The 18,452-nt window shown below is 37.2% G+C and overlaps 1 protein-coding gene across 1 annotated transcript in view; it reads right to left on the reverse strand.

Moving 5' to 3' along the window:
- The window catches only part of ints9 (integrator complex subunit 9), a 34,089-nt gene that overhangs the window by 12,594 nt on the left and 3,043 nt on the right, over positions 1–18,452 (reverse strand). Inside the window, exons 3-12 of the mRNA XM_088939986.1 lie at positions 16,988–17,048; positions 15,990–16,052; positions 15,421–15,560; positions 4,423–4,509; positions 3,806–3,926; positions 2,911–3,045; positions 2,289–2,400; positions 1,873–2,053; positions 1,190–1,250; positions 575–746 (exon numbers count right to left, since the gene is read on the reverse strand). Coding sequence (XP_088796112.1) covers positions 575–746; positions 1,190–1,250; positions 1,873–2,053; positions 2,289–2,400; positions 2,911–3,045; positions 3,806–3,926; positions 4,423–4,509; positions 15,421–15,560; positions 15,990–16,052; positions 16,988–17,048 — 1,133 coding nt within the window. The remainder of the gene's footprint in view (positions 1–574; positions 747–1,189; positions 1,251–1,872; positions 2,054–2,288; positions 2,401–2,910; positions 3,046–3,805; positions 3,927–4,422; positions 4,510–15,420; positions 15,561–15,989; positions 16,053–16,987; positions 17,049–18,452) is intronic.

An 18,452-nucleotide genomic window follows, 5' to 3' on the forward strand; every position in this document is an offset into this window, starting at 1 on the left:
GCTGAGCATTTTGTATCATATTGTTCATTAGAAATGATCCCTAAGATTTTACACACCAAAGAGAACACATTTCATTCATCAGGGTTGTGTATCACCATTTGCACTACAGCTGTTGTGCACTAGCAGCCTCTCTACACAGCAGAACAGGGGAAATGAGAAAACACTTCACCAGTTGAATTAATTAGGAATTTTAAGAAGGTGTAATGTATAAGCCCAAAGTGGAATACAGTCAAGGCAAAGGTGGGACATCCCTACTATTAGTCCGTTAATTGCGGGTCAATATATATACCTCGCCTGCCAAACATTCATTTAGACTAGAGATAAAAGTTGGGAGTAATTCTCCCAATTCCAATATACTCCTATTAGGCACTAAGATTGTAACTTCCTTTCTCACAAAGTGTAGAGTGAGGTCTGCGATCATTTCTAACAGGGCTAGATATGTGGCATGTAATAATTTAATAAATTAGCCCTCACTTTTGACAGAGGTTCCATGGAATTGAGAAACATTCACCAGCCCTTCATCAAATTTTGTCTTCATACTCTGTGATTTCCCTTCCCCTCAGCAGTGTCTTACCAGTGAAGATGATGGTGTTTAGGCTGGACTTGCCCCACAGCTCCATGAAATGCACCACATCCCCGAAACGCAGTGAGGGGTGGCCCGTGAAGACCACACAGGGCTGCCTAAAGTCATTGCTGAAGTCTCCATGAATGCTGGGATAATGTTTGAGCTTGTTAGTCTGGATAAGCTGAGACAGCAAACAAGAAAGAAAAAAGAACAAATAATTTGCTGAAATCAACCAGAACCTTCATTCATTAAACGTACATCAGACATATTTCCTACTTTTTAAATTCTGAGAAACAGGATAGTTATAAGGTCACAAAGCCTTGTAATCTGAGAAGAACATGTCTTTAACCATTCATCCATATTATTGGAAATTCAAAGGTTACGCACATGGAATAATGAATTTACAAATAGTAAAGGATATAAAGCAGGAGTGCTCCTTACAGAGATGCAGATAACAGTTACAGTGCTTGGAGATGGTTTCAAGATTTCTGTAACCCCTTTTTACACAGACATCAAATTTGGGGGAGGAAATGAGAAGTACACAGTAATTCAGTAATGCTGATTTTTAATACAAAAAAGCAAACAAAATAAACCTGTTAAGGCAATCAACTTCCATTTCCTTACCTCTGCATGGGGGAAGGGGGGCTCAGGGAGGTAGACCTTAGATTGTTTGTTGTGACAGAGCCTGGGATAAGAAAACATAACTTTAACAATTATTAAGCAGACATAAATGAAACAAATGACCAACACTTATGGTGAAAAATAAAACTGGCATATAGATAACATGAAATACACTCATAACCATGTCAACATTCACCCATAAACATGCTTGCCAAATTGTTTAATGTAAATCTGTCTGAAAGTCAGACAAAAGTCTCTCTCTAACTTTGTGGTCTAATCAAATTCTAACCCAAACATAAAATTTCAGTGTATTACAGAGGCAAAACATAGCTTTTCTTTTTGACAAATTTGAATGGCTTCTGGAGAGGACATAATGATTCTAAACACTCCAACACAAAGAGCACCCTGGGAAGAAAAGACAGATGGTGATTTACCTTTTCAGTGAAGAAAGAAAAATCTTCAAACATGCCAACATGTTCAGGTTTTAATTACTTGTCCTAATCAAATAATAAAACTGTTTAAAATCAAGTCATTTTCAGTTTACTGCATAATTAGTATTTCATTAAATCATTAATGACTACAGCTCCCTTTTGGTCCTCTGCTAAGGACAGTATTTATCATAGACAAGTGCAAAGCTAAGTCTCTGAAAACAGCACACCGGTATGCATTGTCTGGGAGGTCCTCACCATTCAGCGAAGATCTGAGAGAACTCCAGGGAGCTGTTAGCCACAGGGGAGATGAAGTAGAAGGGTGTGGAGCTGAGGTTTGCCGAGTCGATGAACTGGTAAAGACACTCCAGCAGGTCATAGATCACTCCAGAGGAGTAGCAGGGCACCAGCACATTACCTCCAGCACGGATAGTCATTGCTGCGAAGGATGGATACATTTGTACACTTGATAATTGTGAACGTACACCAAAGTGTTGGGATGTACAGAACTGGGATATGAAACTTATCTTGGAAGAGTAATAATGTTGATATTGCATCTACGATATGCTCAGCTATGTGTTTATTTAGTCCCCTTTGTTGTGAAAAGCTATTTAACATCTAGTGAGAAGCTTCCTGCACATTTCACTGTATAGAATTCCTACTTTATCCCTTACCCAGGTTGCTGCAGAACTCCCCTAGCATGCCATCGGGGTTGGCAGTGGGGATCTGTGTCAGGCCAGTTAGAATCAGCACATCGCTGTTCTTCAGAGAGCTCTGATCCATTGGCTGCAACACAACAGGCGTGTCAATGAACTGATGTCATTTATTTCACAGTAAATCACATTTAAAGACGTGTTTTCTGCTCAGTAGGATAATACATTTATTGACAAAACAAAACAAAAACATTTTTCTATGTCTGCAACAACAAAATCTCGATTATCTTGTTTTTAATACCAGGTAGGCTTGGTATTTAACAGTCTTTAACACTTAGCACAGGAAAACATACTGTAACTCTTCAAATGTACTCCTATGTCATACTTTTAACAGAACCGCTTGAGCAGCTTTCATCGAGAATGTCAGAGCAGTCATGGTTAATTATAGGCATAATCAGTTATTTCTGCAAGTGTTGCTTTCTAACATTTTAAAAAGGAACCATGTGAAAAATTTCAGCAATGCTCAGTGATCCTGAATAGCTTACTGTTTTGTCAGCTCAAGAAAATTCCTTCTGGGTAGTCACATGTTTATGTACTTACAACAACAAAACTGTTCTCTTTGCTACAGAGATTGCTACATTACCTGTGGGTGTGTGGTGAGCAGTGAAGATCCAGACACATAGGACACTTTTTCATAATGTGACTGGATGATCCAATTGGAACTACCCAATGCATACCCAGAACTCAGAGGGGTGATTTGCACGGCACCAAATAGCTCCTGGTGAGAACAAAACATAAATGAAACTGTGGACATACATGTCTTAAAATTATTAAACCCCATTAAACTCTAATCTAATCTAAGATTCTGTTTAAATCATGAGGCAACAGTGTAGCATGTAAACAATCAGAGGTTCCTATACAGGCATGATATTTCGCTTGGAGATCTTCTCCGGGTTTAGATGTATGTTCTTGAAATTTGCAATAATTAAGCTTTAAGAATGCTACAGAGTGTTGCTCTAAAGAAAAGTTAAAAAGTAGCCAAGTCCATGAGGCTTATCTTGCTAGTTTGCTAGGAGCTGATTGGCAAGGGTTTTATTCAACTGTTCTGTGAAAGAAACCAGGGTATCAGCATTGACAACCTGAGTAGTTTGTTCCATAATCCCTAGTTCTATTAAAATTCAGTGGGACATTAGGAGTGGCAGCATGCCAAAGCTCTCTTTAATCAGCACATAAACTGCAGAAAGCACCATTTAAATATAAAAGTTAAATAAAATCCTATTTTTACAGATGGCATACAAATTTTCCACTGTAACTATGAAATAGCTGACATGTCTGACAAGTCATACTGTACATATTGTAGCACCCATTCATTAATTCACCACAGGAAGTCCTGGAAGTATCCTGAAATTCAGGTTAGTCCCCTTCCAGCAGTACAGCACAGGCAGCAGTAATTAGACTGTGACAGGTACTTAGAAACCGAAAACCATCCCCATGCGGAGGAAACCTGTCATTCAAGAAAATTATGTGTTGCAACTTACGATTTTCTGAGAGTATCCAACAAGCTGGACCTTGCTGAGGGCAGAGTTCACTTCCTGCATGCTATAACATCGCTTCCAGGTCCACACTTCCAATGCATCCTTCAATGGAGCTGGGAGCATCCTGGAACACATAGTACACACTGTAAATCACACCCGAAGAACGCTCCGCAGCCTAAACATATCTTTCTTTACTTCTTTTTTCAGCATGGAATAAACCTTCACTTGTTCATCTGCAACCTACGCATGGTGACACAGCTACCTACTTGTACATATATCACAGCAACAATACCATAAATTATTTGTGTCTGATTTCATAAAATTAGTGAATAATCAGTGTGAAACAGCAAAACCCATCTAAATAGATCTTAAGAAATACCAGTGATCTTTTGAACTGTGAAATTATTTCATGCCCATGCATGATTTTAGCAGGTATAATGTTGCTATATATAATGCTGTATCTAACTGATGCGCACATTTGCGGATTTAAACGAAAAGAACTTAAACGTCAGAGTACAAAGAAAATGTTGACTTGTGCAGCATGCTTTGGCCTTCCATCTCCTGCACAGTGCTGAACAATTCCAGAGGATGGAATTCTGAACTGGCTGTATAATTTATACCTCTGTATTTCCTTGTTTTTCCAGCAGGTGGCACAGTGGGCCTTAGGAACCCTCTCCATGAATGTCACCAGCTCTTCCATGAGCAGTCTGGTGGGAAAACAAAAACACCCAAATGCTAATAATTATGGTTAGCTCAGTTAGCCAGCCTGTATACAAATATATACACCACTCCTGATCTTGGTAAAAAGCATTGTAATCCAGTTTCATCAAGCTAATTTTTCAGGTTTAAAGTGCCCTTGAAAACAAAGGTAAGAGAACGGCTACACATCTCACAGGTATGATTAGACAGATAAACCATATAATCTGTGATGAAACACAGGACCCTGCAACACCCTGTGTACTCTGACCCACATATTTGAAAACTTTTAAAATCTTATTGGAAATTGTTGTGAATCTTCTAACTGAATTGGCAGGTTTTATCTCAATTAAGCCAGAACTATATCACCCTGCAACTCACAACTGACAACCCACTGAAGCTAAGCAGGTGTGAGCCTGGTCAGTACCTGAATGGGAACCTCCTGGGAAATCTAAGGGTGATGCTGGAAGAGGTGTTAGTGAGACCAGTAGGGGGCGCACACCCTGCAGTCCGTGTGGTTCCTAATGCCCCAGTAAAAAGGCGCTGTCCTTTAGATGAGATGTAAATCCAAGGTCCAGACTCTCTGTGCTCATTAAAATTTCCAGGGTATTTCTTGAAAATAATTCCCATTGGCCTTCACTAATCATGGCCTCCGACGAATCCCCATCTATGAATTGGCTTCTTCACTCTGCTCTCCTCCCCACTAATAGCTGATGTGTGCTGAGCGCTCTGGCGCACTATGGCTGCCGTCGCATCATCCATCGCAGGTGGATGTTGAACATTGGTGGTGGGGGGGAGTCCCCATTACCTGTAAAGCGCTTTGAGTGGAGTGTCCAGAAAAGCGCTTAATTAAAAAAAACAGTGTAAGCTATTATTATTACTATTATTAACAAGCAAAACTATTTCTGACTTGTAAAACTAACTGTAGCAACTTATGAGGTACATTCACACTGGGGTTACCTAATCCTTAGTGAAACTTGGCCTTTTATGGATTGTTCTCCTTCTTTAAAACCAGCTCGGGCAATTAAACCTGGTAAGTTAAACGTCCAGTAACCCCAGGATGAAAAGTAAAAGTAAGGTTCTTGTGTAAACCAAGATGGCCGTCTATCCATATTTTCATTTTGTTTTATGTTTAAATGCGCAGTATGTACTGAACCACTTAACTCCGCCTGTTCAAAAACTGTCACAAGTTAATTTTTAACTTGGCAATTATTATTCCAGACTCTAGAGACTCTGCAATGGCCTTCTTGCATAAACTAAAAAGGCTGCATAACTGCCTTTTTAAGTCTTTACATTTAAATTACCTTTGATTTGCAAATCATTGGCTTAAGTGACACTTTTTAGCCTCAAAATCCCTCCTATTCAAAAACTGTTTGACCAATTAACTCCAAAATTTGAAGGTGTAACTAACTTTACTGGGCATAGGTTTCTGTGTAAACCTACTGTAGATGGTCCACAGATTGCCTTTTGTTCTAGTTGATACAGAGCCTAAACTACAGACTGCCCCTGTTCAAAAACCAATTAACTCAAAAGATGGCCACCCACTGCCAAAATTGCTTTGCTCTGTTTTAGAAACAGCTGTACCGATTTAATTAAAAAGTATAAGATTCCATCAATATCGCAACCTGATTTTAGTTTGCACCTAATTTACAACTAATATTTGGCTTTATTACATTATTTTAGCACTGCTGCTTTTCTTGATGCATCATAGCTTTTGCTTTTGTGCATTAATAAATCTTTTAAGGAGTTTTAAATCTCTTCACAGTTGTTGCATCTCTAACAGATTGGGGCAATAAATACCACATGGAAAGCAGCACAAGAGAAGGCTCCACATTGTGGAGAGTGTGGCCTTTAGTAAAATAAGAGCACCTGAATCAGCAGGCAAAGCACTGACCCTTAACACTGGGGCAAAAGGTTTATCCCTTCAATCAAGGGCTTAATATCAGCACCATCGATGACACTGATATGGCAATCTTCCTTTTGCTGTTATTGGAAGCCAAAAAGCTTCATATTGTAATTTAAAGAAATACATGTTGCATCCACATCTAAATGTGGACAGGCAGAAGTAAAGTTTAGGAACCTCAGTGGTAATATTTCATTACGTTTGCAAGCAACTTTTAGTGTCAGTATAGCGGTGAAATTAAAGCCCACAGTGATGAATAATATGCACATGCATTAATGTCATTTTGCTTTATTATACTATTTCACAACAAAGGAGCTGGCTTGGAAGCCTTCAATACTGTGTGCAGTTTTCTAGTTGAATATTATTTATTAAGCAAGACTGAGTAATTAAAATCTTTGAGACAAAACACTAATACTAAATTCTGAACATTCTATAGCTAAATAATAACAGATCAAAGAATAAAGCAATAGAATACAATGTGCCAAGAAAACAATGTAGTAATTCCATAGTCACTTAACAGTAAGCAATTACTGTTGATTTACAATAATGGGAGACACACCAAAGCAAGCCAGACATAGCCTACAGGCAGGGAGGGGGAGTAAAGTTTCAGGAAGCACATGAGGAAAAGGACTGCAGGAAAGCACAGGATATTATTAATCATCACAGAATAAAGCCAGACTTGGAAATAAATTTACAGTATATAATATGAAGTAGTTTTTGGTTACTTTACTTTAACTTTAAGACTCCCTGACTTCTAATAGTACAGTACATGAGGTCAATATGTTCATTTTTCCTTCTAACTACAGACACATAAAACTCTCCTTGCTTCTGCAGGTGTAAATGCACCACTAATCTAATTTAGTGAGTCATGCATTTTTCCATCGTGACTGAAATCAGTATGTAAAGGATAATTGTAAATTCCCTTAACATCTTATTTCTTTTTTAAATACAGTATAAATTAAATATGCCAAGATTTTATAACCCAGGCATGTAAGAAAGTAATTAAGATTTGCATTTTATTGATTAGTTTAGCCATGACGCGAGACTAGATCAATCACATTTTTCTTCAAAATATTGCTTTTTCAATTTTTTATAGTCTGATTTATTTTTCTTCTTTTTTTCCCCCAGTTTCTTTTTTATCATCATATGATCATACGCTACCCCACTATTAAACTGTCAAGGGTGTTTCACTTTACTAAAAATTTTTAAAAATAATCTTAATTTTTGTGATTCTAACTGTAAAGTTGGCTGTACAATTGGTAATTAAATCACAAACACATTATGTTTTGTCCCACTGATTACACATTTGTTGCATAAGAGACAAAAATTATATCCTTTTTTAAAATTACATGGAATTAGATTTAGATTTACTTCCTCTATACTTTAACATAATCAAATTCCCATGTGATACACTGAAATTTGATTTGAATTCTAAAATGAGAATCAGGTGTTTCTAATTAGAGAATAACTGATATCCTTTCAAAGATGCCTTCTCTGTAGGAGTTTGTCCTTTGAATTTAAAAAGAAATAATTGTTGTTTTTGTATTTGGAAAAAAAATCCATTCTATTCCAGTTTTTCATTTCAATAGCAGTGTTTTACTGAACTTGCACAAGCTTGACTAAAAAATATTACAACATTATTTTATAATACTGCTGCTTTAACTTTTATATGCTCAACCAGGAAAGCTCAGGTTTATGAGAAGTCTGTGAGAAGTATCCTATAGAAAATGAGCCAATTGTTTTCATAATAATAATAATTGCTTACACTTATATAGCGCTTTTCTGGACACTCCACTCAAAGCACTTTACAGGTAATGGGGACTCCCCTCCACCACCACCAATGTGCAGCATCCACCTGGATGATGCGACAGAAGCCATAGTGCGCCAGAACGCTCACCACACATCAGCTATCACTGGGGAGGAGAGCAGAGTAATGAAGCCAATTCTTAGATGGGGATTATTAGGATGCCATGATTGGTAAGGGCCAATGGGAAATTTGGCCAGGATGCCGGGGTTACACCCCTGCTCTTTACGAGAAACACCCTGGGAGTTTTAATGACCACAGAGAGTCAGGACCTCAGTTTTATGTCTCATCCGAAGGACGGTGCCTGTTTACAGTATAGTGTCCCCATCACTATACTGGGGCATTAGGACCCACGTGGACCGCAGGGTGAGCGGCCCCCGCTGGCACCACTAACACCTCTTCCAGCAGCAACCTTAGATTTTCCCAGGAGGTCTCCCATCCAGGTACTGACCAGGCTCACACCTGGTTAGCTTCAGTGGGTTGCCAGTTGTGAGTTGCAGGGTGATATGGCTGCTGGCGATGAGATGGCTGCTGGCGATGACAGCCAGGGCTTCACATAATTTTTACCAAAGGGATTTCAGTTGCTATCAGCATAAATTCTATGGTATGCACCAAACTGATTCTGAAATGATTTATAACAGCAAAAGAGCAGAACTGCATTTCTAAGACGAATAGGTCTAAACAGTTTCTACAGAAAGTATTGCAGTTCATGGTTGCACTAACCACACAACATAATAGTGCACACTTTCAAATAACTCATACATACAGTATGCAGACCTGTAAAGTACTTAAATTAGAACCAGACTCGTTCAAGTGCTCCAAAATGAGATAAGACTATAATAAGACTAGTTCAGGTGGATAGCTGCGTCAGCATGCCTAGTCTGCAGAGGAGCAAATAATAGGTTTATTCCATGCTGAAAAGAGAAGGGAGAACACAACGTTTCGGCTGTGAAGTCTTCTTCAGGTGTGCCTGAAGAAGTCACACCAAGCAAGCTCCTTTGTTGTGAAATACTATAATAAAGCAAAATGACATTAAATGCATGTGTATATTATTCATCATTGTGGGCTTGAATTTCACTGCTATACTGACACTAAAAGTTGCTTGCAAACTAAATCACTCCTGAAGAAGGCTTCACAGCCGAAACGTTGTGTTTTCTCTCTTCTCTTTTCAGCATGGAATAACCTATATGACCTATATGACTTATAATTATGACCTATAATAAGACTATTTAAACATGGGACTGGGGGACAGGGAGCTCAAACAAAGGACAAACAGCTGTAAGAAATTTGGTTCAGGTTGAAAAATACATCAGTCAGTCGGAGTTGGAAGGGAGCAATGCAAGACTGGAGAGCTGAAAACTAAACTACTGAAGGTAATATGTAAATACCAAAACATGAGATTGGTAATAAGGAATATTCAGCAGCAAGTTGTAACAACCAATTCTGATACTTAGAGGGTAAGCAAATCTGGTTAACAGAGTGATGGAGATTAATTTAATATTATTAACAAAAGGTAGTAGCAATGTATTTAAAAAATAAAGAATAAAGGCAAACAAACAATACAAATACTTCTGGCATTTTCCGGCATCACTTGTCACTTGAATGTGCTAAATCCTTTCCAGTTGCAAGGAAAACAGAAATTTCCCACTATCATGCTGCATGTCCTTACCAGTTTTCAAAACCAGACTATAACATTATTACTCATGACACTGTACACTTTCCTAACCTGTCAACCTCAGACAATACCAAGCTTTTTAAATTTTTCAGTTAGAATTAATCTGTACAAGTGTTGAAAGAAATTACTGGAATTTGAGATGTCATCGAAAACAAGGACTTTGTAACCCTTCCATATAAGTGTCATGTCTGTCAACAGTGAGCGTATGTTTTTGCTATATTAAATCAGAAAGAGAACCAGTGGAAAATCAGACAAATTATATAATGAAAATTCAGCTTAAGGCCGAATCATATTTGTTACATGGTGTCTGATATATCATTCCCAGTTCTGAAACACAGAGTGCAAAAACTACTGTTATTTTCCTCATTACCTACATCATCCAACCTTTTTAACAATGAATATTCACCCATCAATTTTCCACTTCATCCAATTCAGGGTTGTGGAGGAGCCAGAGCCTATTCTGGCAAGCAACAGGGGCAAGGCGGGATATACCCTATACCTATACCTATATCACAGGACAAAGACAGATATACTCACTTTAGAGCCAATTTTCCCAGAAGCCAACAAACCTATCAGTATGTCTTTGGTGTCTTTGAAACCACAGCACCTAGCAAAAAACCCATGCAAACACAGGAAGAACATACAAACTCCACACAGACAGCACCCCAGTTCCAGGTTTGAACCCAGGGCCCCGGCTCTGCAAGGCAGCAATGCTAACCACCGCACTACCATCCATGAAAAGAAAATATAGAAAAATACTCTCTCTCCTCCAGTATTTAAAGTTTTGCATTTTCTTTTTTACTTGCATAGATGCCTTTTAATATATATTTTCATGATTACTTTATAGAAAAGAGTATCATATTACTCTACAAGGACATAGTTGTTACTTTTACCTACACAACATGCTTTGAAAAGTCATTACATTTAAGCAATAATAAGCAGTGTGTTAATTTAGTGTTAATGTGGTTCTCCATTGATGGTAGTTTTGCTAAAGTGGCCCCCAGTTGAAAAAATAATGAAGAGCAGAGATCTAAATATAATTTTTTTAAGCATGCAACTAGCTTGGTAGAGAATATGGCATATTTCGACTTTCAGAAAACGTTTCTCTCATCTGGAATTTCTCCTGCAGAAGTGGCTGTACTGAAGTTGTCTAGATCACTGTCTGAGCTAAAGGAGGTCCTTCAAGACATAAAGGCTTCTGCATTTTATCTGACATTTTGGCACCAATTAGGGCTTCTTCTGCTTTAAATAATATATAATGCCATTTAGAATTCAGAAGGGTTCATTCTGAAGAGATGTTAATACTGCCCTTTCTATCTCTTTTATTAAAAGAAGACAAAGATCCCACACTTTGTGTGGGCTATTGTCCCTGACTCTTTGATTTGCTCTGCCTCCTAGCTACTGTAAAGCCAAGGTGCTGTCAGAATGGCAGTAGGTCTATATGACCAAATTACTACACCACAATCAGACAAGCTTTGTTAAAGGGAGATGAGTATCTGATACTGATAAGTTCAACGTCTCCTATATATTATACATGCAGATACAGATATCGCTTCCCCCTATGCTATTCTTCTATTGAACACTGAGAAGACTTTTGACTTGATCAGGAATAGTAATTTTTATTATAAAACTTTTAATAGTTTTATAATTAATTCTTTTTCATTTTTTTGATCATGAATTTTGGTTCAGGTTTAATTAATATGATTAAGTATATATGTCAACCCTTCACTAATGTGGTGAATAGGCAGCAAGTGCTCACAGTTATTTTTAGGAGACAATTATGCCTCTTGTTTTGGCCCATTTACAACTATCGTTGAAATTATTAGATTATTATATCAGTCAAAAATGTATTTGTTTCTATTAACAATAAACACTCCATATCATTCTATGCTAAAGATACACTGTTGTATCTACGGTATGGAATGTGGCCCAATTCTATCTTGTGCCTTGGCTTCTATGATTTTTTATTGATTTTGGTATTACATCAGGGCATAAAATGAATTGGTCCAAGTCTGCATTAGTGCCTTTCCATTTTGGGATGGAGAGAACTAGTTTTTCTGCCACCAAACTCCTAAAATACAGGACCCTGGTACTGTGATATAATCCTCAGAGCAAGCTATCAACTTGGCTAACATTTTTTTAAAAAGGCAAATGCTGACTTGAAGAGATGAACGCATTTTCCCAATCCTCTTGTTGCTCACATCTCCACAATAAAACGTAATTTGTTTCCTTGTTGGAAACAGTTTTAGTTCTATGATTCTTATTGTTCCATCTTAAGCATACAGGGATAGACAGCAAACTCTAAATTCATATCTACAGTAAAGTGATCCCATGGTACAGTACATGTTCAACCCTGCAGCCAAAGAGGTCCACAAGCTTTTAGCTCTGCCAAACTTATTTTTTTCCCTATGTTTTCTTAGAACTGCTTCATTTAATCCCGACACTTCTGTATCTTGGCATTCACTTGAACATTGTCTGGTTTCCCTTTAAGACATTGTAGATTGTATTTTGGGTGTATAATTACATATTTATTTGCAATTAAGGATAGACTTCACTTGTTCCAAGACTTGTAATCTCAAAACAATCTGATACAATCCTGGCGCCTCCTTTTTTCATTTATTTCTCCATTCTACCATGTGAACCGATAGTGTTTAACAGACTCAATGTTTAATCTGGATTTGGGGGCAAAACAAAGGGATAGGCTTTCTTTATTAATGTTTTCATGTTAGAGGTTTCATACAAATATTCAGGAGCTGTTAATATTTGGAATAGGAATTTGAACATTACAGAAGAAGAAACTTTCAGGACCAGTATAAATTTGGCTTCCAAAATCCATATGGTTTAAACAATCTACTCAAACTTTATTGTCCCAGGGACAGAATTGTGGAGGCTTACTGTGCTGTTGCCGACATGGTAAAATCATCTGTGACAGTCTGGTATGGAAGCTCAGCCACTCAGGAGACGAAACAGCTGGATAGAGAGGGCCACCCTGCTTCAAAAATAATTGGCTGTGACTTACCATCTGCTTCCATATCCACAACACGTTTCAATGGAAAAACCCTTAAGATTATCAGTGAGCACTCTCACCTAGCTTCTCCCCTGTTTGCGCTTCTTCCCATGGCAAGAAGGCTAAGATGTATCAAATCCAGAACAAAGTGGTTCTTGAAGAACACCTACCTTGAGAAGATTCACTTTCTCAACACAACACTGCTATAAAAGTATTTATGGAAGTATTTATTGGCAAATGTGTGGATTCTATCTTCACTGCAATGTAGCATCATGTTGTATTCAGTATATGATAGCTGTATGTGTGTTATTTATTATTTTTCTTTCTCTTCTTGTATTTTTTTTTGTTTCTCTGTTATTTCTGGCACACCACAAAATATTCCTAACAACCCAAAGGTTTAGTTTGGCAATAAAGTTGACTTTCATTGTAGAATACCTATATTGCAGCTATCTAATCTTATTTTAGCATTCTTTATTTTATAAACTATTAATTGGTAAACCCATTGAAAATAAGAAAGCTTTAGGTAAAGTGCAAAATATAAGACTAATCCTCAAACAAAGTTATAGGTAAGATTACGTTTTCACATATACAAGTCTTAAAAAGCACAAAGAGAGTACTGAGGCAAAATTACTTCAGACTGCAGTGAGGCCATTAAATGGCTCACTAAAGGGCTTGCAAACCTGTGGCACACAAGACCCCTGCACTTATGAGGTTGCTACAGACTGATAGCAGATACATAGATAATTTACAAAGAAATAGGATAAAGACATAAAACTTAAAACACAATAAATGTATTGCAATCGTAAACCAAATTAATTAACTTCTATAACTGATAATCTGTATTAAGGTAATTAAATTCCTATTTTAGGTGTATCGATGAAGCATTAAATATGCCTAGGTCTTGCGTCGAATGCATCTCATGTATTTGGGTAATATTGGAGAACACCTGAATGCACCTGAATATCCATATGCAGGTTCGAAATAATACATTCTGTACAAACAAATCAAGAGTTTACCTTTTACTTTTTTAGAATAATTTAATACAGCAAAGCAGCTTCTCATATTAAACCAGTACTTGGCAAATCTACCACAAAGTCACAAGCTACACACCAGGCATTAAAAAGCTTTCCTCGTTCATTCAATCAACAGTAGAAATCTAACTGAGCATTGTGGGCAGGGTGCTCAGCACACCACATCACTCATGGCAAGTATAATGCTGGCACACAATAGCAACCGCTGCTACCACTTTGGTTTTACAACAAGAATACAAGAGGACTCAGACCTTAACATTTAGGACTGGGTAGACACCCAACAACCATTTCTCCCCTGATAAGTACAAGATAATAGATACAAGGTACAAGTGAATCTGAAGTATTAGACGGCTGTCACTGGGCTGGAGGAAGCAAAATGTGAGAAACAACTATGAGTATATGAGCAGACTCATAACGTTCTTCAACCAGACAGTATGATAAATATATGTTCTTAAATATACTGCTAAAATTAAATCAAAGAAAGTCATGACAAAATCATACTGTTGTATAGACTAATATAGTTACACGTCAATCAGAATTTCCAGTTCAATTGTGACCACTGTGTTACAGGAAAAACACTGCTGCACCAGAAAAAGTACAAAGAAGAGCAACCAGACTTATCTTTGGCCTGAAGCAAATGTCATATTCAGACAGCATAATGCAACTCATTAAATTTAGCACAGACTTTTGCTTCGAGTATTCACAATCTGTAAAGGCACCAACCACTCAGTAGACCCCTTCAAGGTAAACAGAACCACAAAGATCCAGGAACACAATTGGAAAACTGAGGGCCATTTAAGACCAAAAAAACAAGATACAAAGCTTTATGAAGAGGGTTGTGGCAATCTGCAACCAATTTCCAGAACAAGTGGATGTAGCGTATTCCACAGGAATTCTAAGGACAATGAATCTAATACTGAATTCTAAGAACATAAAGCTACTATGTAGAAGTGCACTTAAAACCAAGAACAGAAGGCTGAAGCAAAAGTATGGAAGTACAGTATGGAACAAGTCACATAGCCATGTTGTTGGAGGCGATACCCTGGCATCTTTAAGGAAACTACTTGATAAGATCCTTGGATCAATAGCGTCTGGCCAAACGGCCCATTCTCATTTGTAACCATTTTTCTGTTCTTACATAGTGGTAACAAACTTCTTTTTGGGTGTATCAAAAATTGCTGAAGCATCTTACCTGTTCAGCAATAGGCACTGCCTTACATGTCATCAATCACCACAACACTCATAAAGCCAGCTTCCTAGATTCTTCTCACCAAATAAGGGAGGAAAACTATAAATGCCAAGATGGGAAGAAACAAATCTTAACTGGACTATCTACAACACACTTGGCAACTACTGAGAGTCATTGTGAAGATCATCCAACCTCAATGGATGGACTTGATCAACTTGTTAGCTCTTTTACATAATCCTCTTCATCTGTTTGATTAGCTTATTAAACAAAGTTTGATTAATAGCCATCAGCAACTCTCTCCACCTGTTCTTACCTGCCTATCTGGAATGTGGGCTCTGTGGCATAGACCATGCCGGTGAATCCAGTGTGCTCAGTGATATATGGAAGAGCCATCATGCAATGGTAATTGGAGATAAGGATCACATCAATAGTAGATAGGTCCAACAACTCTTTCTGTGGTTGAGAAAAAAAGTATAGGCAGTATCACCTATTATGTTTATTTCTATAAGGCAGTCAAATAAGACTCATTTTAAACAATGTATTCATGCATAAAGCACATCTCTATTAATTTATTGTGTTGGAACATTAAAATAACTATCAAGGTGGGGACCTGCTATTTACACAAAAATAATAACTGTAATGTTTTATTATAAATATTCCTTGGGTTCTACCTTTAACCATATTTTAGATATTTTTGGGGACATGATTTACCTGAAGCTTACGATTTGTCTTAATGAAAGTAGAGAAATTGTGATATGGAGTTTGGGTTATGCAACAGTCCAGGGTAAATTCTGAAATGTACAATTAAAAGTTTAAAAGATCTGGATTTATATATTACAAAGGACTAGAATATGACAGAAGAAAAAAACTAAAGTTCTGCACCTCAGGGAGGCAGAATTCTGGGAGAGAGTCCACAAACACTCTGCCTGCACATTCCTTCAGCTCCTGAAAGACAGAGAGGATGGAGGTTATGATGATGCAATTTTTCCAACTCTTCATATCACTAAATGATCCACTAACTTAAAGTCCAACATCCAGACTTTAATGTGCATCACTGTTAAGATCTTGTACATAATCAAGTAAGCTAGTTTTCCTGTAATTATATGTGATAATTACATCTGAACTCTATGTATTTTCTACCTGAGGGTAATAGAAAAACTCCTCTTACTGTTTTAAGGCAATTTTAATAGAAATCAAATCATGCAGAGACCCAAAACAGTCTTTTTTCATTTTCATTCTAGTTGAGCTCTGACATGTCTAATTTGGCTCAATCGGATCAATCTTGGATTTTTGAAGTGGTGTTGGGCTGATGTATGGGACAAAGCAGAGAGGGGCATTTATTTAACACACATTCGAAAACAACAAAATGATTCACTTAATCTAAAACAATTATCATTATAACTGTTTGGCCGGTTTTCATTTCAAACAATCATAATGTAAATACTTGAGAATACCGATACAAAACCTTTAGAATCATTTTATATAAAACTAGAACAACAGTCTATGCAAACTGCAGACTACATGTACAGTACATAAATAAAGGCTTCAAAATTGAAAAAAAAACAGTTTAGACAATGTCAATGTGTTGTTACATTTTTCTTCACATGCTTGTGTCAAAACAATCATTTTTCCAACATTCAGATATGAAAATTCATATTTGTCTGTGTAAGCTGCTGGAAACCAAAACCTATTACTCATTTCTATCATAATTCACATAAACCAACTTAGCAATAAAGCTTCATAAATATAATTTTTGTAAGTTGTGTCTTGAGCAGGTCATTTCTACAAACCATTTTACATTATTATTTTATTTTCTACAACCACTGTGGAGGTGACACTTCATGTGAATTCAACTGTGTGATGTTTATAGGTCTCATTACCTTTTCCAACAGAGTGTTCCCATCCTTCGACACCCAGCCAGGCAACTTGGACAGTCTTGGACTAGGAGACAGAAATATATTAGGGTTTACCGAGCGTTGACTTACCATTGACTTACCCCAAAAAACAATGTAACCTCAGCATTAACTTCTCAGTCCAGCTTCATAGGCTTTTCCTGTCTTTTGCTATTTAGAAAAAAAAGCTACATTTCTGGTGGGTGAGGAAACATGCGGAGGAAGTATTCTGGCTTTAATTTGCTTTTGAGCTCTTTCTTCACACAGCTGTACAAGCTGAAACACCAGAATATATCAACTATTAATAACACTATCTGGCCTTCTAAAGCTTTTCTTCTTGCTATAAATAACTAATCTCTTAAGATCAACAAACAATCCTTTCATTTAAGGCTCTCTGTTGGAATAAACATCTGATAAATAGGACAGACTAAAATAGAAGACAGTGATGTCTAGTCTTTCAAAAACATGTAAAAGTACAGGTGTGTCCTTATTTTAAATTGTTTCTTAAATCTTTAACAAATGTGCTTCACTTCAGAATAATTTCACTGAGATGTAATACTTACAAATACTTTTTGCAAAATTTAGTAATTCAGACAGAGTTACTAAATGATGATGACAAATACAGCATTTACTGTAGTTTAATATAATTAAGTCCTATCATTAACCATTGAGTTGTTATATGTATACTGCTGGGGAATTTCTTTATTGTCTCTGCTTCTACTCTACAACTTATAGTCATGAATTATCTAATGACTGCACAACGTAAGCTATTACTTTTAACACTAATTTAATAAGACATGCATTCCCTCGGTGTGTTGTTAATTTAATATCATGCAACATGTATGTTAAATGTAGCAAGGTATAAATGAATGGAAGTTATACTAGTGTTGATTGATTCATTCATTCTTTCATTCCAAGTTAATTTAACTTAATAAAATATGATTTGGTGAAATAAAAATTGTTCACTTATCCCAAAACTGCTGTTTTATATTTTAAAACAAACTCTACAACATTTGGAGAAACCCAATATCAGACTTTGTTAAGAGCCAGCAGCCATGTCACCCTGCAACTCACAACTGGCAACCCAGTGAAGCAAAGCAGGTGTGAGCCTGGTCAGTACCTGCATGGGAGACCTACTGGGAAAACCTAAGGTTGCTCCTGGAAGAGGTGTTAGTGGGGCCAGCAGGGGGCGCTAACCCTAAATGCCTCAGTATAGTGACAGGGACACTATACTGTAAAAAGGTGCTGTCCTTCGGAAGAGACGTAAAACCGAGGTCCTGACTCTCTGTGGTTATTTCTCGAGGGCGTTTCTCGAAAAGAAACGTAGGGGTGTAACCCTGGCATCCTGGCCAAATTTTTACCAAACACTGCCTCCTAATAAGCCCCATCTATGAATTGGCTTCATTACTCTGTTCTCCTCAACACTAATAGCAACGTGAGCGTTCTGGCACAC

The sequence above is a fragment of the Atractosteus spatula genome, chromosome 2 (assembly GCF_055471065.1).
Source record: "Atractosteus spatula isolate fAtrSpa1 chromosome 2, fAtrSpa1.hap1, whole genome shotgun sequence".
NCBI classification, from domain to species: domain Eukaryota; kingdom Metazoa; phylum Chordata; class Actinopteri; order Semionotiformes; family Lepisosteidae; genus Atractosteus; species Atractosteus spatula.